The 25756-nt window shown below is 52.4% G+C and overlaps 1 protein-coding gene across 6 annotated transcripts; it reads left to right on the forward strand.

The window, feature by feature from the left end:
- The first annotated feature begins 653 nt into the window (after positions 1 to 653).
- Positions 654 to 17191, forward strand: LOC117222686 (uncharacterized). Of its 6 annotated transcripts, none has more exons than XM_033474526.2 (8): positions 654 to 995; positions 6901 to 7476; positions 9518 to 10349; positions 11655 to 12209; positions 12952 to 13077; positions 14844 to 14979; positions 15555 to 15870; positions 16039 to 17191. In XM_033474526.2, the coding sequence occupies exons 2-8, from the start codon at positions 6914 to 6916 to the stop codon at positions 16133 to 16135; spliced, it is 2625 nt and encodes an 874-aa protein (XP_033330417.2). In that variant the 5' UTR covers positions 654 to 995; positions 6901 to 6913; the 3' UTR covers positions 16136 to 17191. The 6 variants fall into 6 exon arrangements, with proteins under 6 accessions (XP_033330417.2, XP_033330415.2, XP_033330420.2 ...); XM_033474524.2 differs by lacking the exon at positions 654 to 995 and adding an exon at positions 3402 to 3951; XM_033474525.2 differs by lacking the exon at positions 654 to 995 and adding an exon at positions 5842 to 6099.
- The last annotated feature ends 8565 nt before the right edge of the window (positions 17192 to 25756 follow it).

The following is a 25756-nucleotide window of genomic DNA, read 5'->3' on the forward strand; positions in this document are numbered from 1 at the left end:
CTCACCTGACCGCGTTATCGGTGGAATCCCGTGTGTGCTCTGTAAGTATGACGACACCCTGCGCTCTCGAACCGCGTTGCCTCTTCTCCCGCTGTTTTCAACGATAACGCGATGCGCGCGCTCCGTATACACCTACTTACGATGGATATCTCGTTCGCCACGGTAAAAAGTAAACCGATGCCGAGTCGGTGACGGTGCCCCGCTCTCGGGGAAAATACGTTCACGAGACCGAGCAATAAATCCCGGGTCTCTCTGCTCCGTTTCGGCGGAAAGGTAAATGCAAGCGAGAAGAGAGATAACGAAAAGGAAGCGATAGGTGGGAGAGAGGCGAAAGGACGAGGATTGGCCGAAAGCGTGGAAGCGACCGTCGACCGGGAGGCGAAGGAGTAGGAGGGTAGCTACCCCAATCGGGGTGGGTGGGGGGTCGTCCGCGGCGCGTCCGGTACCAAGATGGCGACCGGCGAACAGAGAAACGAACGCGATCGACGAATCGGCGTATCGACGCGCGCGATGCAACCGTGCTCTCTCGTCTTTCGCCTAATCGTGGTCTGTCAATATTTGACGGGGTCTCTCTCTCTCTCTCTCTCTCTCTCTCTCTCTCTCGACTCTGCCGCCGCGGCAGCCGCTGCGGCCGTGTGTTGCGGCCGTGGCGGAATCGAAGCTTCGGTGCGACGCTACCAGGCGGCAGGCAGCAGGCATCGGACGTTGAGCGGCGGACAGCAGCCAACAGCCGACAGCCAGCAGCCAGCAGCCAGCAAACCGTACCGAATCGTCGACGCACCTTGGTTAGCGCACCTGTGTCAAGCATTACCAGCGCATCGCGCCTCGCCGTCTTCGCTCTCGAATCGTAACGTAACTCGCGGCCGTCTCGCGCGAGCCGACCGCCGACCCGTCGATCCTCGACGCGATACGGAATCACGCTCTCGCCGTCAGATTTCCACGGGGTAGCCCGCTACCGCCGAAGAGCCGTGTTCTCTCTTCGGTCACCAGTTACGGTAAGTCTCGATTTTTCGTTATTCCCGGCAATTTCTTCTCGCCCGCCGCTCGGGAACAGAGGAATATCTCCTTCGTTCCCCGATCCCATCGCGGTTCCCGTCACGCACGTTCCTCCGCACGACGGATCTCGGCCGGACCACGGACCCGCGAAACGCTATCGGCGTAGTTGTTCGATCTAGAAAAATTTCATCGCGCGAGGGTAGAGCAACGGGAGAGAGAGAGAGAAGAAGATAACGACGGAGATAGAGACAGAGATAGCGATTTAGATGCGAATAGAGATACAGCGAGGGAGCGTATACGTGTGTGTGTGAACGAGAAAGCAAAAGAGAGAGAGAGAGAGAGAGAGAGAGAGAGAGAGAGAGAGATGGAGAAAGAAAGTAAAAAAGCTGATAACGATCAAGATGAAATTGCGGGCATTCGACGAACGTTTTCCACGACTTTTATCGTGCGGCGATCGCGAATACGGAGTCGTTCTCCCGGATTATCGGCGAATCATGGAACGCGGGCGAGCTCGAACGAGCGGTTCGAGCTCGGAGCAGAAGAACGCAAGGTCCGTTTGGTAAAAATCGTAATATCGAGGCGACGAAACGATGCGTGGCGCGGCGAGGCGCGGCGAGACGAGACGAGGCGCGACGAAGCACGGTAACGGATACAGCGCAGTATTTGGAAAGACGCAACCCGTGTCCGCGCGCCCGGTAGCACGCGTACCGTTCGAAACGAAAAACACTTGTGTTTTAAGTTCGATTCGATCGGCAACACTTGCGGCGTCCCGGTCCCGCCGCGGCTCGAACCGCGAGCCACCGTCTTTCGTTCGCCCGTTTCCCACGTACTACGCGTTCCCTCCGATTTTCTCGATTTACGCACGTTCACTTCGACGCTGGCCACGCACGGCCCGTTGTCCCGACGATCCGTCCCGCTGGTTCTCCTCGGTACGTCGCGCGCACCCTCGATCTCGCGTACGATCCTCGCTAATTGTTCTTTACGTGTACGCGGCACCCAGTCGTCGAAGCTTCGGTCCTCTTCTTCGTTGCAACAACCGGAATTGTCTCGGTGGCAACACTCCGGTTTCGACGGTCCCGCTCGCATTTCCGTTCGCGTTTCCGTTTTCTCGTTTTACCCGGGTGGATGTGGATCGATGATCTCGAACGGTGTCTGGCACGAAACTATTCGATATCGTGGCGAGATACTCCGGCAGCGCAGATATTTTATTAATCGTTAAGCACATAGTCGCCGTAAGATAATGGAATAATATCGGGTACCAACGATAATACTGTTTGTCGCCGCGCGGGCTAATTATTCGGGTCCCGCGCGGTTCGTCCAATCGCCTTTTTTCCTCCCCCGTGAGACGCTCGGCCGAAGCCGAGAATCGCGATGGGTCGCGTCGTCCCGTTCTAACCGGGACGCGCGGTTCTAATTTCGTTCGATTTTCCCGAGATTCCGGCACGTTGAAACGTGGAATCGCGTCGCGAACGAGTACCGTAATAATCCGTATCGTTCGCCAGCCGTCGTGGCGCGCCATTTTTATCGGTCGCGTCGCGTCGCGTCGACTTGTTTGCGCGAAATCATCGTCGGCGGATCGTTTGTTTGTTCTCGCGATGCCTCGTCGACGAGGATTTCGCGGTGGGTATAATTTAGGTAACCGGCTGGCGAGATCGCCGCGAAACTACCTCCGACGGATCGCGGCAATCATCCGGCGCCGCGGTAAATAGCGAAAATGGTGCTAAAACGTTGCTCGGCGCGAAACAATCTCTAACGAATCGCGCGATGATTCGGCGGCGCGGCGCCGCGGTGAACAGCGAAAATGGCGCTGAAACGTTGCTCGGCGCATCGACGAACGAACGGTGTTCCGCGAATCACCGCGTTGGACATTTCGAAACGCGGAAGAATCGCCGCGGCGATTTTTTTCTCTCGCGCGGCGGAAAATTACCGCCGCGCGGCGAGAAAACTCGGTCGCCGCGGAACCGATTTCGGGGAATCGTCGGATTGCGTAACGCGGCCGTGCACGCGCCGTCGTCATCCCTTCGACTCGCGGTTGGTTGCTCGCGGACGCTCGACAAAACTCGCGACGATATTGTTAGATACGAAGCGCGGCGTTCGACGAGCGGCCGTGATCCCTCGCACGCGTACCTGTCGCCGAGCCGAAAAAAAAAATTTCGTTTTCTCCGCGATGGCCGATGACGACGATGGGACAACGATAGCGCTCGAAGGCCTACGAACGCGATCACGTACTACACTCTCTCGCTCGCACTCGCGCGTACGCTCGTGCGTGCACGCGCGCACACAGTCGCGCCCCGATCGTCGGGGATTTTCACTGTCGCCGATAAGGATTTCCTACTCCACTGATAAAGAAAATGACCTCGTCGCGTTCGCGATTCCATTTAGCCGTGACGCAACCCTTTTGCGCCACACGAATCGAGGCGGTTCCTCTTCAAAATTGTCAGGCTCCTCGTTCCGTCGAGCCGGCGAGAATTCGCGAAAATCGACGAAACGCGACGGTTGACCGCCTGGTGACGCGCGACGATCGACGGAGCTGTCGTCGTCCTCTTGTCGCCGTTGTTACCTTATTTCCGTGGATTCCAGTGTCTCGTTTAGCTCGCCGGGTCGTCTCGGTCGATGAAGCACCGTCGAACAAACGGGACCGCGAGTGCGACCACGCGGTACACGCGACGCGACGAAACGACCCCAAAGAAAGAGAGAGAGAGAGAGAGAGAAAGAGGGCGAAGAATCACAGGAGCTGAAGAGGTTCGCGACGGAACGTTCCGCGGAAATTCCGTGGTTTCGCGGCGCGGTCACCGGTGGTGCCGATAAACGGCGAATCGCTTTCGACTCGACCCCGACGACGACCGAGGTTCCTTCGACGGCGGAACTCGACCGCGAAAAGCGGAGAAACGGCCCTACGCGTTCCTGGCGGACCCGACGACTGAAATTATCATTTTAGCTGATATACTAGCTAATGTAAGGATGCAGTTTTATCTCTTATTATCATGGGAAACGAGATAAATCGCGATAGTGCCGTTTATTTTGACAACGGTATGCCTCTCACAGCCAACACGGCCGACCTCCTAACCGGTGTGCGATGGTCGCGCGCGGACGCGACGCTCACCGATTAAAACCGTGGCGATATTCACCCGAAACGGACGACCTTTCCGTCTTATCGCCAACTAACCCGTCGCACGCTCCGTTCCCACCTTGAACGGCGCGTCTCGCTTCGGATCTCGAACGATCGCGAATCTTCTCGGCTGCGCCGAAACGATCGATCGATCCTTTGGGCGATCGCGTTTAGGCCTGGACCGACGACCTTGCCTTCTAGGCGCAACGGATTCCGTTCGACGCGGAGCCACGTGCCCGTCGCCGATGGCCGATATTTTCGAGCCGCGACGTTTTCGTAAGAACCGATGCCCGATCCCGTGTTTCGTTGACCCGATCGCGCTCGGCGGTCGAAACGTCGTCCATCTCGGCTCGTCCGTGTATCGTCCGAACGGCTACGAGTGGCTGTCGTGTCTCTATCGAAGCCTTATCGCCCGTTATCGACGACGCAACGCAAAGCAATCTGTATTTCCTTGGTTCTTCGATAAACAATTAATTTTTCGATTTCATCCTAGATAACCGTATCGACGCGGCTCCGAATCGGCTCGAGAGAACGGTCTCGCGTCGTTCGTCAACTTTCTTGCGGCTCCGTTCGTTTCGTTCGGTCGTCGTCGAACGGGGATCGCCGCCGGCGGATCTCTGCGAAAACAGGCAAACGATTCTCGTTTTTATCTCGAATCGGCCATCGGGAATATTTGTGCCATCTATAATAAATAGTATGAAAAGAATAGTAAATAAAATAAATAATAGAAATAAAATATAATAAATAATAATGTATATATTATTGTTATTATATTCATATATAAGAATAAACAATAATATATATATATATATATAAGAAGCCCGTGTCCCGAACTTCTTCGGCGTCGCGACGAGGACGCCTCCAACGAAACGAACCGTCTTCCTAAGCTTCGTCGAGGTCCGTCCGATGGCCATCGTAAACTTTTCGCAGTCTTCGTTCGACGCGGGAAACGGAAATTTATTGCGTTAATTGCCGGCCTGGTTCGAACGAAAACTTTGACCCCGGAGCTGGCGGATTCCCGGAGCGAGCCGTGAAAACGCGTCCGGTCGCCGTTTAGCCCTCGACGATGCTTCGTTTGCGAAGATGAATCAGAGCAAGCCCCGGTGACGTAAGGGACACGGCCGTTACCTGGGAACAAGGAATCCGCGAACCACGAAAAAGAAGGCGAAGGAAACGTGCGTCGATCGCGTACATCGAAGCGGGGAAGACGCGCGCGCGGACCGAGTCGGCTGGGATTCGACGGCGGTCCCGGTCGATAGGGGTCGGCGAAACGTTTGGTTGGACGCGCGGGGTACGTGGACGGGGTTTCCGGATCCACCCCTTCGGGCGTCCCGTGACGCTTCGACGGCTCGGCGCAGGGCGATCTCTCTCGGTTCTCTCGAAGGGTGGAGGCTCGAGGGCCGAGGGGCCCTAGGATCGACGTAATTTTTCGACGGAGCGATAAGCGTCGCGCGCGTGAATCACCGCGGCAGCACCCTAATAACGTCGGTGCGCGGCGCTACTCGCAAAATGGCGTTGACAACGATGGCTAACGTGCTCCGCGACGACGACGACGACGACGGCGGTGGCGACGATGACGGGGGAAACGTTGTAAAGGGGCGAACGGGGGAAGGGCGAAGAGAACATGGACACACTTCTGTCGCCTCCCCTCGCGCACCTCACGAGCTCCACGCGCGACCTTATCTCGCTCGCTAGCTGCGAGCGGCCGTCCGTTATCGACGAACAAACAAACGGACCCCTCCGTGTCGACTCTTTTTCACTCGATCGCCAGGGATTCTCGACTCGTCTTGCTCCTCTGTTTTGCCAGTTTTCCGCCGCTGGAAGGGAAAAGAGGAGACGCGGCTACGAGGAGCACCGTGTGTCGGTGTAGTCGGCCGTTCGTGCGAGCGAGCGAGCATCGCGAAAACGTTAACAGTCGGGTGTAAAGAGCATTCGCGAGTGTCGCGTGATCGGAGCCCGAATCGGAGCGGTTTCACATCGGTCAGCCGCATAAGGTACATAAGAGAGAGAGAGAGAGAGAGAGAGAGAGAGAGAGAGAGAGAGAGAGAGGATCCATCGCCGAGATCCCGAGCTCTCGTCGCTCTCCGCGCCGATTCGTTCGCAATTTTCGCGTGCAACGTCGACCGAGAAACGCCGTCGCGTTCAGGTTCGGTCGATCTTCCGTTACCATTTATCGTTGGAACCCCCGCGACTCGTCGCGCCCCCGATGCACGGTTATGGGAAAATGGTTCGCGAGACGCGCTGGCAAGGGGAAAAGCGTCGATCGCGGTCGGACGTTCGCGCCGCGACTGTCGTGCCGCGGCCGCCGCGTGCTCGGCCCGGAAGTCGGCATTGACTCGACATCGTCGATGGGAAGTGTGACGCGAGTCCGAGCAAACATTCTTTCGTTCTTTTTCTTCCGAGACGGACGAGGTGCGCCGCCGCTCCGCTCCTCTCCGCTCCGCCTCTCCGCGGCTTGTCCCTACCCTCCGTCCCTCCGCTGTTTCCCTTGCCAGGGATGATTTTCTTTCCGTGTTTCTGGCCACGCGCGCGCTCCTTCGTTCCGCTCGCCCGTCGTGTCACCCGTTCCGTCCGAAGCCGTTCGGTCGGTCGGTCTCCGGCACCGCCGAGTTCCCGTTCTCGAGACGGATCGGTCGCGTGCCACGTCTCATCCTAGTCCGAACTTCCAAACGGTACGGTCGTCGGCCGTGCATCGTCGAACGATCGCTTCGGCGCGGTTCGGTGCGGTGCGGTGCTTCGCGGTGCTTTCCGTTGCGGTGCGGTAAGCAACGATTCGCAGAACGAACTTGTTTCAGGCATCGAGGCGAGATGAAGGAGAGCTTGATAAAGCGGGAGATCGAACACGAGTGGGAGGAGAGCCGTGTCGACGAGGGTTCGTCTCGGATGACCGGAAGCGGCAACGTGACCGCGGCCTCGATCGAAGAGCAGCGACAAGCGATGGAGAGCCCGCGGACGGTGATCACGGCCAGACGACACGTGCGCACGATCACGACGGCGGGCCACATCACCGAGAACGTGCCGGAACCGGAGCCGGAGCCGGGACCCGATTCTCCGGACGCGGCCGCGATGTCCGGCAGCCTTCAGCACCAGGCGCACCATCGCCACCACCAGCTCCAACAACAGTCGCTCGAACAACAACATCGACAGTCGCGCAGCTATCGGGACGGGGACCAACAGGATCCAGGAAACCAGCAACACTTCGCGCAAATCGTGCGATCGGAGGCGGACGTTCAACAACAGCAACAGCAACACCAACATCATCGCGCCGGCGAGCAACGCGTGGTTTATCTGACCAGCAACGGGCAGGAACTGAAAGTCGAGGTGCCGGATACGTTGGAGCATACCGCGTTGTCCGTCAAGGAATCGGCGAGGTAAGTCGGTTCAACGGGCTTCGTGGTGTGAAAATGATCCTTAACCTTTTTGACACGACGCGCCACTATAGTGACTTTCGCGGATGTCATCTTTCAGAACGACACGCCGCTATAGTGGCTTTTGCGGATGTCGTCTCTCTGGACGACGCGCCACTATAGCGGCTTGCTCTAGTAGCTCACTCGCTCATCGTTCCAACCAAATAATCGTCTTCGTATGCATTGTTTCACACTTCTTTTGTCTTCGCATCGATTTACAACAGTCCACAGGGTGTCCGAAAAATGTCTCGCAATCCGGAAACGGCGGGTTCCTCGGATCGTTCGAAGCAACTTCTTCCTTTACAAAAATGTTCTCCGAGGCACCGTTAACGAGTTATCGACGAAAAACAGCGACCAATAAGAATCGAGTACGGCTGACGCGAGGCGGCCCAGCCGACCAGCGCGCGAAGCCCGGTTCCGCTCGTTGGCTCGATCGCCTCGCGCCAGCCGAGCTCGCCTCTCATTGGTCATCGTTTTTCGTTGATAACTCGTTAATGGTGCCTCGGGGAAAATTTTTGTAAAGGAAAAAGTTGCTTCAAATAACCTGAAGAACCCGCCACTTTCGGATTGCATTTTCGCTAAGGAAGAAGTTACTTGGAATGACCTCAAGATCCCACCATTTCCGGAATGCGAGACATTTTTGGGACATCCTGTAGTCTCTCGAGATTTATCGCGTGGATTTGAAGAACCGCGATTATCTTATTTGTAATTTCATAATCAACGTATACAGTGGCCCACAAAATTGTTCGTACACAATTTGAAACGCAATAACTTTTTTAAAACCGGACCAAGGGGCTTGAATTTTTGTCAGATGATAGCAGGACTAGTCTACACGACGATGACCAAAATGCTTTTTTTTAAATTTTGCTATTACTCGGAACGACGAAAGAAATAAAAGAACTTTCGTTTTTTAACTTTTTTATCCGAGCCTATAACGAAAATTTAAAAAAATGTCTCTCGTAGATCTCGGTGACTTATATGCGTGCTGAAAATTTGATCAAAATCCGTTAACGTTGTTATGAGTTATAATAAATTAAAAATGAGAAAAATCGCAGTCTTATCACGATTTTGACCAAAAACTGGAAGAAATCTGCGGTATGTTAAATCTTTCAACGCTTGCAGCTCGACTCTGGGTTAATCGACTTTCGATAAAATTTTCATATAAGATACCGAGATCTACGAGAGGCTTTATTTTTTTAATTTTCGTTATAGGCTCGGATAAAAAAGTTAAAAGACGAAAGTTCTTCGATTTGTTTCGTCGTTCCAAGTAATAGCAAAATTTGAAAAAATCATTTTGGTGATCGTCTGTAGGCGCTGTAATTCTCGCTATCACCTGAAAAAAATTCAAGTCCCTTAATCGAGTTTTAAAAAAATTACACTGCGTTTTAGAATGTGTATAAACACATTTGCGGCCCACTGTATACTCGATGAACGAATAAATGAGCCGTTTATTTTGAAAGTGGCACAAGTCACTTTACCGTAATGAAAACTGGTGATCTTTTAATGTTTATACGAAATTATTTATACCGAGAAAAATATATATCAATATCCCGAGATAACAAATACTAGTAAATCTTCTCGAAAGTTAGCGTTCATAATTTTAAACGTGTCAAAACGCGAACCCTTAAATACATCGACTTAAAAGCATTAGTGACTTACGCCACTTTCAAAATAAACGGCTCATTTATCGGTGGAGCCAGAAAACAAATCAGTGTCGCCGCTTACATGGTTAACATGGTTAGTTATAAAAAAGTTTTAGAAAGTGGCATAAGTCACTTTACCGTAATGAAAAGTGGTGATTTTTTAAATGTTTATACGAAATTCTTTATACCGAGAAAAATATTTTGAAACGTGTTGAAACGCGAGAGAGAACCCTTAAATACATCGACTTAAAAACATTAGTGACTTGCGCCACTTTCAAAAATAAACCGCTCAAATAAATCGTTTTCGGGACGAACGTCGAGATTCGGCGAATTTTCGAACGGAACGAACGAATTTTTCGAAGGTACGAGACCGCCGACGGATCGGATCGGAACGAGATGGAGAGCATGTACGTGTACGCGACGGACGGGCAACAGTTGCGAAGGGAGAGCCACAGCATCGCGATCCAGATGCAGGACAGACGCGGCCACGCGGCCGCGAGCCAGCAGAGGTACAGTCCGCGCGAGACCGGTCAATTGGGCGGAGGAAACGGATCGACGACCGGTAGCGGGTGCGGCGGCAACGGCGGCGGTAGCAACGCCGGTAGCGGCAGCGTCGCCAGGACTTATCACCACGGGTCACCGGTGCTGGTCGGGAACACCGACGAGTACGAAGGCCGAGCCTCGATGGGGTCCCAATCGGACGCGACGACCGCGTCGGTGTCGGCCCCGGGAACCGGGACCAGCACGGACACCGTCGCCGGAACACCGACCGTGTCCGGGTCCGGGTCCGGTTCCGGGTCCGCGACCCCGACCGTTCAGATGGGTTCGCCCGTCGCTCCCGCGTATTCCCCGCCGATCGTCGGCGACGGTATCCACGGGTCGGCGTCCGCGGGATCGCAGCAGGCGGCGCAGCAACATCATCAGCATCCGCATCACCATATCGTGACGGGGTACACGGACGCTGTCGTCGACAGGTTCACCGTCTCCGTCGCGAACGAGAAACAGGTGTCCAGCACTTACACCACCCTGGAGACGGTCGCGATACCACCGCCGCAGGCCGTACAGTATGCCCCGCAATACATATCAAGCAGCGAAGCGTTCCAGCAGGCTTCTGCCTACGCCTACAGCAAAACCGGGGAACAGCTGATATTGACGTATCCATCGGCCGGTCAACTGGGTCCGCGCGTCGGTGGGGTAAGTATTCTGCAGAATTATTTCAAATCCCGTGAGGAATTATTTCGGGTTGCGTAGTTACAAGTCCGTTCGCGTTTTTTTTTTTGTGAGGAGATATAGTATCGCGCAGTCGTCGACGCGAACGGACTTATTGCGCGATTTCGATCGCAATCTACCCGGTCTTAAAGTAGACACTTTTAGCTTTCGTTTAAGTCAAATTGCATGGAAATAGCTCCATGGGAACGTATCTTAAAATCCATTCGAATTCTTCCTTTTAGATCTTGCGAATCTCGTGATGTCAGTAGTCGATTCTTTTTAATTTTTCAAAATGATCTCGACGTTCGATCGCAATTTAATTTACTTAGTCTTAAAGTAGACACTTTCAGCTTTCATTTGAGCCAAGTTGCATAGAAATAGCTCTACGAGAACGTATCTCAAAATCCATTCGAACTTTTCCTTTTAGATCTTGTAAACCCCATGATCTCAGTGGTCAATTCCTTTTAATTTTTCAAAATGATCTCGTTAAGCGAACGCAATCTAATTTACCCAGTCTTAAAGTAGACACTTTCAGCACTCATTTGAGCCAAGTTACATAGAAATAGCTCCACGGACACACATCTTAAAATCCAACTGAATTTTTCCTTCTAGATCTTATAAAATCTATGATCTCAGTGGTCAATTCGTTTTAATTTTTCAAAATGATCTCGTCAAGCGAACGCAATCTAATTTACCCAGTCTTAAAGTAGATACTTTCAGCTTTCATTTAAGCCAAGTTGCATAGAAATTGCTCTACGGGAACGTATCTCAAAATTCATTCGAATTTTTCCTTTTAGATCTTGTAAACCTCGTGATGTCAGTAGTCGATTCTTCCTAATTTTTCAAAATGATCTCGTCGTTCGATCGCAATCTAATTTACCCGGTCTTGAAATAGACACATTCAGCTCTCATTTGAGCCAAGTTACATAGAAATAGCTCCACGGGCACACATCTTAAAATCCATCCGAATTTTTCCTTCTAGAGCTTATAAACCCTATGATGTCAGTAGTCGATTCTTTCTAATTTTTCAAAATGATCTCGTCGTCCGATCGCAATCTAATTTACCCGGTCTTAAAGTACAAACTTCCAGCTTTCGTTTAAGCTGCATTGCATAGAAATAGCTCCGCGAGAACATGTCTGAACATTTATTCGAACTATCGCTCACGAATTCGCGCAATTCTCCCCGTCTCCTAGGTGTCGCTCCTGGGTGTCGAAGGTACGCGAACGGACCTGTTACATAACCTAGTTGAATTGGCAGAGAAAAGAATCACCGGATCGTTCGGTTCGCAGGTGGAGTCGCCCGGCAGCAGTTACATGAAAGGCGACCCGACACTGGCGTCCTCGGTGGCAGCGTCCCGCGGCGTGCCGCATCACTACGAGCAGCCGACGTCACCGAGCACCCAGATGACGTTGTACGGCGGCGGCAGCGGCGCGTACCCCTACGGAAAATCGACAGCCGCGACGGAGTATTGGAACGCGACGGGAACACCGTCGCCGCCCACGTTCGACGGCAGCCAGGGTGGTTATCAGACAGGCGTGTCGGCGATCGCCATCGGCGACGGGGCCAACATGCATTTGTACTCCGGCGGTGCGTACAGCGTGTCGCCGGGCACCGCGGGAGCACCCTCCCCCTGGCCCGGCCTGCCGATGTCCGGCACGGAGGAGAGCTTCGACGGGGCAATGATCATCGCCGAACAAAAAGAATGCCCCAGTTGCGCGGGTCTGCCGAACGTTTGGAGGAGAGACGAGACCGGCCACTATTACTGCTCGAACTGTCTCTGCAAGCCGAACGGCGTCAACAGAGCGGCCATGAGATGCGGCAAGCCCAAGCAAACGGTAGCTCCGGTAACTCGATCGTCTTTTCATCTTTCTATTATAAGAGTATTCGTAAGAACCACACAGGGGAGAATGCGTCGTCGTCGTCGTCGGTCGAACGGGATAAGCATAATTAACTTTTGGCTCCATTGTTGTGGCCGGTGACTATAGTCACCCATCGTATGCGGGTGTCGTTTTGAGGCGGGTGACTATAGTCACCCGTAGTGGCGAAAGGGTTAAGTGGACCGACCCTGCGTCGTGTATGCGCATTTTCGGCGCGGCACCCCGTACAGCGGGAGTGCCACGGCGGACAACGCGCTCGTACCGAAAGGGTTGAAGCAGTCGCCCGGCGAGCGAAAGGATCCGGGTTCGAAAAGTGCCCAAGTCTCGATCTTGTCCGTCTCGGTCGACTCGTTCTTCTCTCTCGTAACACCGTGTCCCCTCGGCGTCCATGCGGCGCGCGTCGACGACGCGAAAAGCCTCGCTCGGAATCCTTGGAACGACCCGTCCGTTGGTCGCGCGCGCGGAAATTGGAACGACGGACAACGTTATCTACGGCGCCGAGCAAACGAACGGCGCGAGGATCGCCCCGATTGTTTGCCCGTTGGCTGTTTGCTCCCAACAGATCCATTTTCGCGACTCGCGCGGTAGAATCTCTCTCGAGAAGCCTCGAGTCGAACGGGACGGATCCGACGTTTCCGAGGTCCAGTCGTGGAACGCGGACCCTAACCGAGACCACTGAACGATCGGAGATCGTTTGCTTTCTTTCCAGACGAACGTGCGAAAAACGGGAATGCAATGCGCGAACTGCAGGACCTGCAACACGACCCTCTGGCGGCGAAACAACAACGGCGAGCCGGTGTGCAACGCGTGCGGGCTCTATTACAAGCTGCACAATGTGAGTATTTCATGGATTCCGTTCGGTCGGACAAGAAGAGAAAAAAGAAGGGCGACGCGCGCGCGCGCGCGACGGTCGAAGCTCTGTCTTACACACAGTTACTAGGTGTTACATCGTAAATTCCAAGAACGCGTTCGGTCGGACGCGTTGCCCCGCGGTACTCTTTACTTCCGTCCGTTTTCCTTCCCGTTGTCGGCTCGAATCGTTCGACGCGCACGCGTTCCTTTCGTTTCGTCTCGTTTCCCCTCGCCCCGCCGCGGCACGGCTCGGCACGGCTCGCCGGAAAACGTTGTCCCTCTCCGGGCAGAGAGGCGAGGCGAACAAACAACGAATTTCCGGTATTTGTGCCGCTCGTAACCGGGATCGGAGCTCGCGCACGCGACACGTCTTGCCGCTTATTGTTAGCGGCGCGCGGTTCGACGAGAATTTTCGACGTCCCGTCGCGTTCGCTCACGGGAACAACGCGCTCGGCCGTCGAGCAAGCCGCGGCAAGCCGACAGCGCCAGGGACGACGATCGTTTTTCGACGTAACCTTTAACTCTTTCGGTTCGAGCGCCGAATACATCTGGCATCCGTGTAAGCCATATTTCAGAATGGCCATTTACAGAATGTTTACAGGGAACATTTGAAGAAAGATTTGGAAACGGATTAAGCACAGTCGTTACTTAACGCTCAACCTTTTAGGTTACGGCTGAATTCTGCGCGAGACTGTTTCTCTGGACGGCAGAGTCCGATGTGTACTGTACAGAGTCTGATACTGTATATTCTGTCTGTATATACAGGCTGTCCCAAAAATGTCTCGCAATCCGAAAGTGGCGGGTTTCTCGGGCCGTTCGAAGCAACTTTTTCCTTTACAAAAATGTTCTCCGAGGCACCGTTAACGAGTTATCGACGAAAAACCGTGACCAATGAGAGGCGAGCTCGGCTGGCGCGAGGCGATCGAGCCAATGAGCGGAACCGGGCTTCGCGCGCTGGTCGGCCGTACTCGATTCTTATTGGTCACTGTTTTTCGTCGATAACTCGTTAACGGTGCCTCGGAGAACATTTTTGTAAAGGAAGAAGTTGCTTCGAACGATCCGAGGAACCCGCCGTTTCCGGATTGCGAGACATTTTTGGGACACCCTGTGGACTGTTGTAAATCGATGCGAAGACAAAAGAAGTGTGAAACAATGCATACGAAGACGATTATTTGGTTCGAACGATGAGCGAGTGAGCTACTAGAGCAAGCCGCTATAGTGGCGCGTCGTCCAGAGAGATGACATCCGCGAAAGCCACTATAGCGGCGTGTCGTTCTGAAAGATGACATCCGCGGAAGTCACTATAGCGGCGTGTCGGGCCTAAAAGGTTAAGAAAATCTTCGTACAAAAGTGTACTGACCCTGCGTTATGTATGCGCATTTTCGGCGCCCCGTAACAGTGGGAGTGTCACGGCGGACAACGCGCTCGTACCGAAAGGGTTAAATGCTCAAACTTTCAAATTTCCCACGCATCGAAACGGTCAAAATCGCCAGAAAAAGTTCCAAGCCAACCGGTACCTTTCTGTTCTCTTTTGATCGCGTCGCATCGGATCGCAATATCGCCGTTCTTGTTTCGTTAATCCCACGAGCCTGCATACCGGGCAACGTTATCGGCGACGTCTCGGTGGCCGCCGATCGCGGCCACCGATACGAGCGTCGAATCGGTGCTTTTTCTTCTTTTTTTTTTTATCGCGGTTCGCGGAATCGAATGAAATTTGACCGGTATCGAATCGCGTTCTCTCCCGAACAGGTAAACAGGCCGCTCAGCATGAAGAAAGAGGGCATCCAAACGAGAAAGAGGAAACCGAAGAATCACTCTGGAATGGGCGGAGGGATGGCCGGGCCCAGCGGCATGCACAAGACCGAGATTAAGTCTAGCTTGCTCGGTGAGTCTTCGGTGAGCAAGTTTCTCATTCAGTCTTCCTCGTGTAGAACCAAGTACCGTTTCACCATTCGCGGCGTCTTCCCCGATCGGTTGATCGCGTGTACCTACAGGCCGCGTCTCCCACATTTTCCCCCGTCGATCTATCTCGTTTCCCCCCACCCCCCAACAACAAGACGATCGTATCGTCGCAACGTCGTATCGCCGTATCGTCGTATCGTCGTATCTACGTTCCGAATCTCGAGACGGTATCGTCCTTGAACGAATCGAAAAGAAATTTTTGCGGATTAAAAACAAAGTCCGAGCAGAGGTTGGAACCGCGAATCAAGATCGGAGATTCGTTCGCGGCAGATCTCGCGGGCAGATAAACGTTCGAGGGAAGTCGACGGATCGGCAGAATCCGAGAGCCGTTGCGCGACGGAAACGAGGCGCGCGCGGCAGTTGCAACCCTTTGGCGCCTTGGCGCGGACGGCCCGGAGGGGTAGGTGGGGGACAGTGGGCGGCGGAACAGAGAGGGTGGACGCTACGCGGACGAATTCGAACGCGCATCGATCGACCGGCATCTTTTTCACGTTCCAGTGGACCCGCTGCAGTTGAACGTGTACGGGATCGGTGGCAGCAACGGTAACGGGGAAGCGGGCGGTTACGGGTCCGGGGTCAGGGTCGTCGCCGGTACCGAGATCGAGATTGGGAGCGAGAGCGGAACCGAGGGTGGAAACGTTCGGTCGGAGGAGAACCATCCGCCTGTAGGTACACCGACACCGACATCGACACCGACAACGACGACGACGACGACAACGCCGACGCCGACGACGACGACGATGCATTTGGGGCACGCGCACTCGCCCCTCGCATTGCCCACCGCCGCCGTTCTGAACCGTCAAACCACCCTTACGTAAGTGTCCTCGCGGCATCATCGTCGAATCGAGACGGTCCTCGACGCGGCCGAGGTTTTCGGCCCCGCCGGGATCGCGTCGATTCCGCCGATCGCGGAACGATGCAAGGACAAATTTCATTCCCGAATCGTGGTTTCGCAGCCGTTCTAAGCTTCGCTAATTTTCAGCGTGCCACCGCTAGAGCCAATCGCTAGTCAGCCCAACGTCGACCCGATCTCGGTCATAACCTGCACAACGGCCGTCCACGCTGAGAGAACAACCTAGAATCGAGAAGAAGGGGACTTGGGCACCGGAATCGGCGCGCGCGTTTCGTTCTCCGTTCGGTTCGACTTCGACTCGACCGAAACGACCGAGGGAACGACGCGATCCCGCTCGCTTTTCAGCGCGTTCGTCGCGATCGAACCAACGGTTCGCGAACGTTCTCGTTCACGCCGCTTCTATTTATTTCTAATTTCGAAGAACGCCAAGTTCGAGACGCGTTCGCGACCGTCCGCGATCCGATCGGTCCGCGCAAGGAATCGTCGCGGCGCGTCATCTTGCGCCGCGAGCTCGGCCGGTACCGGCGAACTCGCGCGCGCCGGCCGCGCTCTGTCTTATCGGCGGTTAAATTGCAGCGCCACCGAAACCGACCGCCCTCTAGGCAAGCAGAACGGTACCACGCGTTTTCAAACTCGTTCCTCCTCCTACTCGTTTCCGCGCCTCTTTGCTCCTCGACTCTTCCTCCTCCTCCTCCTCCTTCCTCCTCCTCCTCCACCCGCGTGTCGCTGCGGATTTCCATCGAGCTTCTCCGCCTATTTCCATCGACGATTCGCGATAGATCGTCGCGTTGCTTTCACCGCTCGATCCGCTGACACGAAACTCACGGAATTTACGTTTTGTAAATACGCGGAATCCGCCTCGTTCGTGGATGCGCGCACGACGGATGCGATTACCGCGGGTACGCGTCGACGTAGCAGCGAATCCCGAGCCCCAAAGAATAGTTTATTGTGTACATATGTATTCGCGCGGTAGCGTCGCATCGGCGAGGAACCGGAGCCACTCGCGATTTCCCGTCGATCCGTCTACCACCGGAGCTATTTATTTCGATCCTTCCGGAGCTAGCGTACGCGTTCGTTCGCAATTGTACGGCGACCGTCCAACGAATCGATTGGTCGCCGCGGTCGGTCGGTCGGTCGATCGGTCGTCGGATCGTCGATCGCGGCCGACCATCGACGATCGCCGTATTCGGTCCGTCGGAGCGTCTTGGTCCGCCTATTCCGCCGATAGAACCATATTTTGTACGCGAGCACTCTTTGAAACTCAATAAATCGATCGAACGAGTCTAGCGAATCGTAGTAGAATTCGCAACGATGGCGGTCGTCGCGGTCACCTGGCCGCGGCGTCAACCGAGACGTTCGCCGAAGGGGAAGCGGCGCGGCTCGGCGCGCCGGCCAGCCTCTTTCCGAATCGAATTCCACCATCGTGGAGGACGAACGCCGAAAAACCTTGAAAAGGCGGATTTGCGCGCCCAGGCAGGAAAGAAGGGTACGAGAAGAAGAAGAAGAAGGAGAAGAAGAAGAAGAAGAAGAAGAAGACGGGAACGGTTTCGATGAAACGCGGATCGCCGATAAGAGCAAAAAGAATGGATTCGAGCGACTGAACGGCCGGAAGGGGAACGCGAGGAGAACCAGACAAAGAGAGAACGCGAACCGTAAAAGCAACCGAGAGAATACGCGCGAGCGAACACGAGCTGGAGGGGAAACGGGAGAGAGACCGAGATGGAGAGCGTGTGTGTGCGTGTGTGAGAGAAAGAGAGAGCGAGAGAGAGAGAGAGAGAGGGAGAGAGAAAGAGGAGGACAGAGTAAGAGAGAGAAAGAGAGAGAAATCGAGAGGGTCGTGAGTCCATCAGCCTAAAGAGTGGCTATCGTGCCGGCTAAGGGCTATTCCATGTTAGCTGCTCTCGGCGAGCTCCTTTTTTTCCCTTCTCTTTATTCCCCTCCAGAACTTTTTGTAAGGCGCAAACGTGGCGCCGCCCTCGAGATCCATTCTCGCGCGAGCAAATTCTGAAAGCTTCGCCGTACCGATCGTCGTCGCGTCTTCGCCGTTTCATCGCTCGTCTTCGTTCTCTCTCTCTCTCTCTCTCTCTCTCTCTCTCTCTTGGTTTTCGCGTCCGGAACGCGGCGCAACCTTATCGATCAATTTTCTTTTTTCGGCGAACTCCCGACGCCCACGACAATTTCCCCGACGGGTTCACCCGTCGGGGGTTGCGGTCTTCGTCGCCGACCCGACCCCGACCCTCTGACTCATCGTGCTCGACGCCGGGACACACGAACTATGACAATTCTCGCGGAATGGATGACGAGAATAAATAACAGCGAGAACGACGCGGACGACGGGCCGATTGGAACGCGTTCCCGCGGCCGTCGCGGTGCCCGTCGGATCCCGGCGAGCCGCGGCGACCGTACCGAACCATCTTCGGAATTTAAGGGATGTTCGTCGTTCCCCCGTCGCCGCGTCGCGACGTGGCGCCAACCGGTGAACCTTATCGCGAGCGGAGCACCGTTACTCCGAATTCTTATGCTCGAAAGATTTCTTTTCGTTTCACTCGCTTCTCGGATCTTTTACCGATAACTCTTTTCTTGCCGCTGCCCTGCCCTGCCCTACCCTGCCTCCCCTCTTCTGCCTCTTGTCAGTCACTTCGCGACGAGCCCGTCGGTCGTCCATTTCGCGTCGCTCGAAAGGACGCGCCGGTGCAACTGCAAGGAAGAGGCACGCTCGTCGAAACTACGGAGAGATAGAGACAGCTTAATCGATGGAGTCGGAGTGGTCGAGAGAGAGAGAGAGAGAGAGAGAGAGAGAGAGAGAGAGAGAAATAGAGCGAGAGAGAAATACAGAGAGAGAGAGAGAAAGAAAGAGAAATAGAGAGAGAGAAATATATAGAGAGAGAAAGAGAGAGTAATCGACAAAGAGCATGGATTCCGTTGGAAGTGCCGAGAGAGCTCGAATCTCGTGCGCCGTGTGCCACCATCGGTGGTGCAGGAAACGCGCAGAGGCACGAGCGTGTCCGCGCCGCCATAAATAAGCTCGAAGCGCAACAAATTAGATCGCGCGATCCCGCGCGGAACATCGCTTAGTCTCGTCGCAGCCGCTCGCGATATTTCACGGGTGAACCACGAACGTAAGTTAAGCCGTCCACACCGGCCACGCCACTCCTTGCCTTGTTTCGCCTTCCTCTTTCCTCTCCGCATCGCGACCGCGCGTCTCTTCGTTTCTCTCGGTTTCTCTCGGTTTCTCTTCGCTTGACCGGTCGCAACTCGCCTCGCCTTGCCTCGCCTTGCCACGCCACGCCGCGCCGCTTCCATGCCGTATTTTCTCGACCGGCCCGACAATCCTGTGGCCGGCCATTCTTTTCGCGTTCCCCGGTTTCTTATTGTTTCTTCGTCTCGGCGCTGGTCGTCGTCGGCAGATCGATGGCACGATGGCACCGCCGCGCGTACGGCGAGAACGATCGAACGATCTAGGTTACACCGCGACGGTGTTCCCCCCCGCCAGTAAGGAGAAGCTCTTCGGCTCGGTCCAGGAGAACGATCGGTACACTCTCCCGCGGATCCGTCCGGATCGTCCGGATCCCGCGACATCCCCCTGCGGAGAACCGCGGAGCCGCGCCGCGGCGACCCGACCGCGTTGTTCGCGGTCGCCTCGGATTCTCTTCTTTTTCGATGACGCGACTCGTTCGCCCACAGGGCTATTACGAAGTCTACGGGCCGATCCTGAGCACCCACGAACGCCCGCGTGTACGTGCGTACACGTGTACCTACACGCGTGGAGGGTTCAACCGCGCATCGAAGATCGGCGACCGGCGACCAGTGTCCTGGTTTCCAGGAAGAGGTCGGACGAGCGACGCAGAGGAAACGCTCCGTCGGACCAACAGAGATCGAGATTCGACGAATGCGAATATATACATGTATATATATACGAGGGAGGCAGGCAGGCTGGCAGGCAGCGAGAGCGAGAGAGGAGACGAGAGGGAGAGATCGAGGAGACGGGGAGAGAGCCACCGATTAGATTAGCCCGGGAAGAAACCTCCGTGGCGAGTTTCGCCCGAGTCGAGAACGAATTGGTCGCTCGCGTAGGGGCCGGACGAGATTCTTTCGGCGGCGGCTCTGACCGAGAGACCGGGACCGAGGCGCGCGGAACCCCATTCGGGGGAGAGGACCGTCGCGGAAAACGCGCGGGCCCCCGTTGCCGACGCGACGCGGCAGGCAAACCCGCGGGGGCCCGCGGAGGCCCGCGGAGGCCCGAAAAGGCCCGCGAATTCCCGCGGAGACCTGTGAAAGCCCGCGAAAGCCAGCGAAGGCTCGCGAATGCCCGCGAAAGCCCGCGGAGGCCCGAAAAGGCCCGCGAAAGCCCGCGAATGCCCGCGAAGAAGGAGAGCGCGCGCGAACCGTCCCCGTCGAGCGATATATATAATTCCGTGCGATGCTTTATTTTCAAATTGCGCGTGATTTAGTGCGCGGTACGGCACGCGGTAGAACGTCGATATGTAAATGCGTTAATGCTTAATGCGTGTCGGTTGATTTATTGTCGCGCGACCGCGGTTGCGCGAGTGAAAGGCGCAGCCTGCCTCGGAGGTTGAGGAGGCTTCTCGTCGTCGGTTCGAGAAACGCGAATCGTTCGGAACAGCGAGACCCGCATCGACGACGCCTTTTAAGTCGCACCGCGGTGAAACCGCGGTTTCACCGCAACCGTTACCCGGCGAGACCGCGCTGCTCCGCGAAACAACCGCGAAAAAGGACCGCGTGCACACGCTCGCCCGGTCTCGAACGCGACGTGCCCGCGACCCGAACCAACGAGAGCCGAGCCGTGCCGTGGAAAATACGGTTTCGAATCCGGCGTCGGCCGTTCGTCGCGACGGACCTCTCTGCACCCTCCGATTTTCCGATCGGCGCCACTCCTATCTCCCCGCCGTTACTTAACGGCAAGCTGCACCAGCTATATTTTAACGGTCTCTCTCTCTCTCTCTCTTTCTTTCTCTCGGAACGAGATAATCGGCCCTTCGTTACACGGATTTTTCGACCGGTCGATCCGCCGGTGCTACCTCGTTCGCTCGGATTCCCCGAATTCGACGAGTACGGTACGCGGACGTACGCTCCGCGACACAAGATTCCAGCAGGTTTCGAAATGTTGGCGAACCCGAAACGTTTCGACTGGCCCGCTCGTGTCCCCGTCCCTGTCCGTGTCGGTGTCCGTGTCCGTGTCCGTGTCCGTGTCCGTGTCCGTGATCCGACGCGACCCGTGTTCCGACGAAGCGGCCGCGCGAGATCGGACGAGACAAAAATCGGGGAACAAAAATCGCGGCTAAACAAAACCGGACCGACTCTAATGCGTGTTATGCACCGACCAACACACAGGCAAACTTCGTTTTTTCCTGGAAGCAGTTGCTCGCTCGTTCGCCGAGATAACGCGCGTTGGGCCCGCGCCGGACCGCGACGGTCCGCGACGGGCCGCGACGGTCCATCGACGATGGACCCGGCTCTCGGCAAACATGTCGTACACAGTCGTGACCGCGACACGCCCGTGGCACTCGTCGTTGCGATCGCGTTTTACCATGGAGATGCTTCCGTCGCGAGTCCGAAGAGAGAACCGTGCTCGACGATCGAACGGAAATCGAACGACGGAACGTGTTTCCCGTTCGAAAATCCGCCCCCGATGCCGGACGATCTCGCTTCTGCCGCGGCGACCTATCCGCTCGATCATCTTACGCTATCCGCCATTGTCTTCCGGAACGTTGAAGGACGACCCGAACCCTCTGGATCGCGAGCGTCCCCTGTTCGGATTCGCAGACGTTAGATTTCTCGAAATCGAATCGACCGCGGAGATTTTCGCTGCACGCGTTCGTTCGCCGACGAGGAGTTTCAAGAAGCGAGGAATACTTTGTAATTTGATCTAATCTAACTTAATGTAATTTAATGTAATTTAATTTAATTAAATTTATTTTAACTCAATTTAATTCGATTTAATTTAACGCGATACAATTGAATTTAATGTATATGCATACATATGTATACGGGTAGAAATCCGCTTTTTACAATGCGCAACTGAAAGCTGATATCAACACTTCCACGAGCGCGCCACAGTAAAAAGAATTTCATAAAATTAAAATATTCCATTCGATTGAACAAAAATTACGAAGCAAACTTATATCGATTGCTTCTTCAGCGTTCGTGCCCTCTTGCAAATCGTAATAAAATTAAGCAATCGTTTCTAATTCTTAGAAATTGGAAGCGGAAGTTTTTCGCCGTTCGGTCACATCGGTCGACCGAATTTAAAACGGGGAGATCTCCACAATTGGGGTGGCTAAGTGTTAACAAGATTTTTCTAGGTGAACGCGTCGAGGACAATACGAAGGTTAACTTGATTTTTTAAACGGAATCATATTTTTTTTTTATTATACTAGTCGATTCTCGTCACAAAAATACTAAGGCATTTATTACGAAAATTCGTTGGTTTAGAAGGTATTCGAATTTTATAGCGTTAGCATAGTGTTAGCACTCATCTGTCTAATGTTAGCGTTCAAAAATACAACCTTCAACCTGAATACGAAGATTTACTCTTATAAATAAAGTTTAAATATCTTCTAGAGCAATGATTTTTCGCGATAAATGCCTTAGTATTTTTATGAACGGAAAAGCGAGCTGAATCGACTGGTATAATAAAAAAAAAATATATATATATATATATATATTACATAACATATTATATTATTATTATATGACATATATATATATATACAATATATTAACACTAACTTTAGATAGATGAGTGCTAACACTATGCATAGCTAAAATTCAAAATACCTTCTAAACCAACGAATTTTCGCAATAAATGCCTTACGACACATTTTTTATGACGAGAATCGAGTAGTATAATAAAATATATATGATTCCGTTTAAAAAATCAAGTTAACCTTCGTATTGCCCTCGACGTGTTCACCTAGAAAAATCTTATTAACACTTAGCCAACCGAATGGGGAGATCTCCCCGTTTTAAATTCGGTTTAGGCGAACACGGTTCGAGTGGACTTGTTTCGAATTTCGTGATATCGGCCGCGAAATATGTCCAATTTCTCGCTGTCGTCGTCGTCGACAATTTGCGAAGTGTCCTGTAATTTCTGCTAATTCGACGTAGGCGCGCAAACCTACACATCCGCGTGCTTGTCTTTGCAACGGCCGCTCTCGGAAGGCGGAAATGCGGCCGTTTATTCGGTTCGCGGGGATTGCAAGCAACGCCGTATACTTTACGGCGAACAGAACTACATAAATCGCGTCTTCATCGATCCGCATACTTATTGTGTTGTGCGGTTGATACTTCCACCCCGTTTAATCGTTCGGAACAGCGATTACATTGCACCGTGTCTATCTGCGAATTACTCTGCAACGCTTGCTCCAAAGGCTTCGGCCGTTTCATAAATAAATTCAATGAGATGAAATCGTTAGAATCGTCCGTTGAAATCGCGACGACGAAGATGAACCGCGTCGCACGGTGGTCAGAGGGGGTTAACGATAAGAAACGATCGTGTAAACTGAAAATTGTTGGTTACTTCTGTTAACGCTAGATTTACGGAGCGCAAAAAACAGCTGCTTTATGTTAGCTTATAAAAGTAACAACAGGACATTTATTCTGATTTTTATAACAAGTGTTATTGTAACATTTGCCGTAATATTAGTTTATAAAAGTAACAACAGGACAGTTATTCTGATTTTTATAACAAGTGTTATTGTAACTTTTGCCGTAATATTAGTTTATAAAAGTAACAACAGGACAGGTATTCTGGTTTTTATAACAAGTGTTATTGTAACTTTTGCCGAAATATTAGTTTATAAAAGTAACAACAGGACATTTATTCTGATTTTTATAACAAGTGTTACTGTAACATTTGCCGTAATATTAGTTTATGAAAGTAACAACAGGACATTTATTCTGATTTTTATAACAAGTGTTATTGTAACATTTGCCGTAATATTAGTTTATAAAAGTAACAACAGGACAGGTATTCTGGTTTTTATAACAAGTGTTATTGTAACTTTTGCCGAAATATTAGTTTATAAAAGTAACAACAGGACATTTATTCTGATTTTTATAACAAGTGTTACTGTAACATTTGCCGTAATATTAGTTTATAAAAGTAACAACAGGACATTTATTCTGATTTTTATAACAAGTGTTATTGTAACATTTGCCGTAATATTAGTTTATAAAAGTAACAACAGGACAGGTATTCTGGTTTTTATAACAAGTGTTATTGTAACTTTTGCCGAAATATTAGTTTATAAAAGTAACAACAGGACATTTATTCTGATTTTTATAACAAGTGTTATTGTAACTTTTGCCGTAATATTAGTTTATGAAAGTAACAACAGGACATTTATTCTGATTTTTATAACAAATGTTATTGTAACTTTTGCCGTAAGTAACGCATAAATTGAACAAATAACTCGCAAATGTGTCTTTACGATACGAATAATCGTAAATTGAAAAATTAGCGACTCGTCATTTCGACGGGTTCCGTAAATCTAGCGTTGATAACTATGTGATACGCGTACACGTGCGATCGACAAGTTTCGCTTTGTTCGTTCCAATTCGAGACGAACGCGATCGAAACGATGGGAAATCGTTGAGAATGTTCGAGCGAGTTTTCTGTCGAACAAAATCGCTATGTACAAAATTGTTTAGAGAACCGAGAAAGTCGCTTTTAAGGGTGATACTTTGTTTACCTACCACACACGCACGTGGAAAGAATGCAGATACGTGCGATACGTGTTTCAAGCAACTTCCATGTGTTCGGAATTCATTAATTTCTCCCGAATTTTCCTTCGGCTCGCAAAGAAAAATAGGACAATTTCGGAAGAGGAGATACGATTATTCCAGCTTTGCGCCTCGTTTTTATAATCGTTGACAGTCGGCAACTGTAAAAATCAGCCGCGAGACTCTCGAACGATCGCATGCCCACTTCTCAAATTGTCCATTATTGTTTGCAAGCTGAAGAAAAATTGAGGAGAATTTCTTTTGAACATCTTCGATATCGCAGCAACTAATTCGGAACTGGTGATTCGTGTTTCCCAAAAGTTCTATCTACTTCGTTCTCCAAACTGTCAATTTGTACATTACTATAGAGTAATGCGTGATAATAATTTGTAATATTTCATTCGTTTCTTTGCCGGGATAACCCTTTAGAACAAGAGGAGGCAACGCGAAAAACGGAAAAACGAAAATCGAAAGTTGTCGAAACAAAATATTATCGCTTGCGAAGGTATAGTCTCGTGACGTCACAAGATGGCCGCCGCTGAGTACGTTGCCTAATATCACGAATTACGCCACAATAACGTCGGGATTGTCGTTTTGAAGATCGAGGAGTCCTAGATTGAACCTTTAGAATCACAATTGACCACTCTTGAACCGGTTGCTGCGATATTGAAGGATTAAAGCGAAATTATCCGGATCCTTGCAAGTTTCTTGGAACACATGCGTATACGTGTACGTGTTCCTTCTACGTGTGCGTAGCAGAGCCTCGGTATAGTATTGGATTGGCAACTAAGTAATTGCCGAGTTGTTCGATGAAATAAAAAATTTCTTTTTACTTGGAACGAAGTTTAATCCGTAATGTATTTTCCATTTTGTTCGATGACCTTTTGCCGTCTCTCCGACAACTTGAAAATTCCACGCTCGTAGAAAGTCTGATCCTTTTCGGCCGAAAACTGAGTTAAGCGAGATTTTACAGCGTCATCGTCGTTAAAAGTTTTACCACGAAGGGAGTTGTCCAGGGATCGAAATAAGTGGTGATCCGATGGCGCGAGATCGGGGCTATATGCTGGGTGTAACATCGATTCCCAAGCAATATCCATGAATT

The sequence above is a fragment of the Megalopta genalis genome, chromosome 10 (genome assembly GCF_051020955.1).
Source record: "Megalopta genalis isolate 19385.01 chromosome 10, iyMegGena1_principal, whole genome shotgun sequence".
Taxonomy (NCBI): domain Eukaryota; kingdom Metazoa; phylum Arthropoda; class Insecta; order Hymenoptera; family Halictidae; genus Megalopta; species Megalopta genalis.

Bases quoted from the DNA above. Each gene is read 5' to 3' on its own strand.
- LOC117222686 (XM_033474524.2), top strand. The intron at 10,350-11,654 runs GTAAGTATTCTG...TTCGGTTCGCAG, and splicing joins TGGGTCCGCGCGTCGGTGGG to GTGGAGTCGCCCGGCAGCAG. The intron at 13,078-14,843 runs GTGAGTATTTCA...TCTCCCGAACAG, and splicing joins TCTATTACAAGCTGCACAAT to GTAAACAGGCCGCTCAGCAT.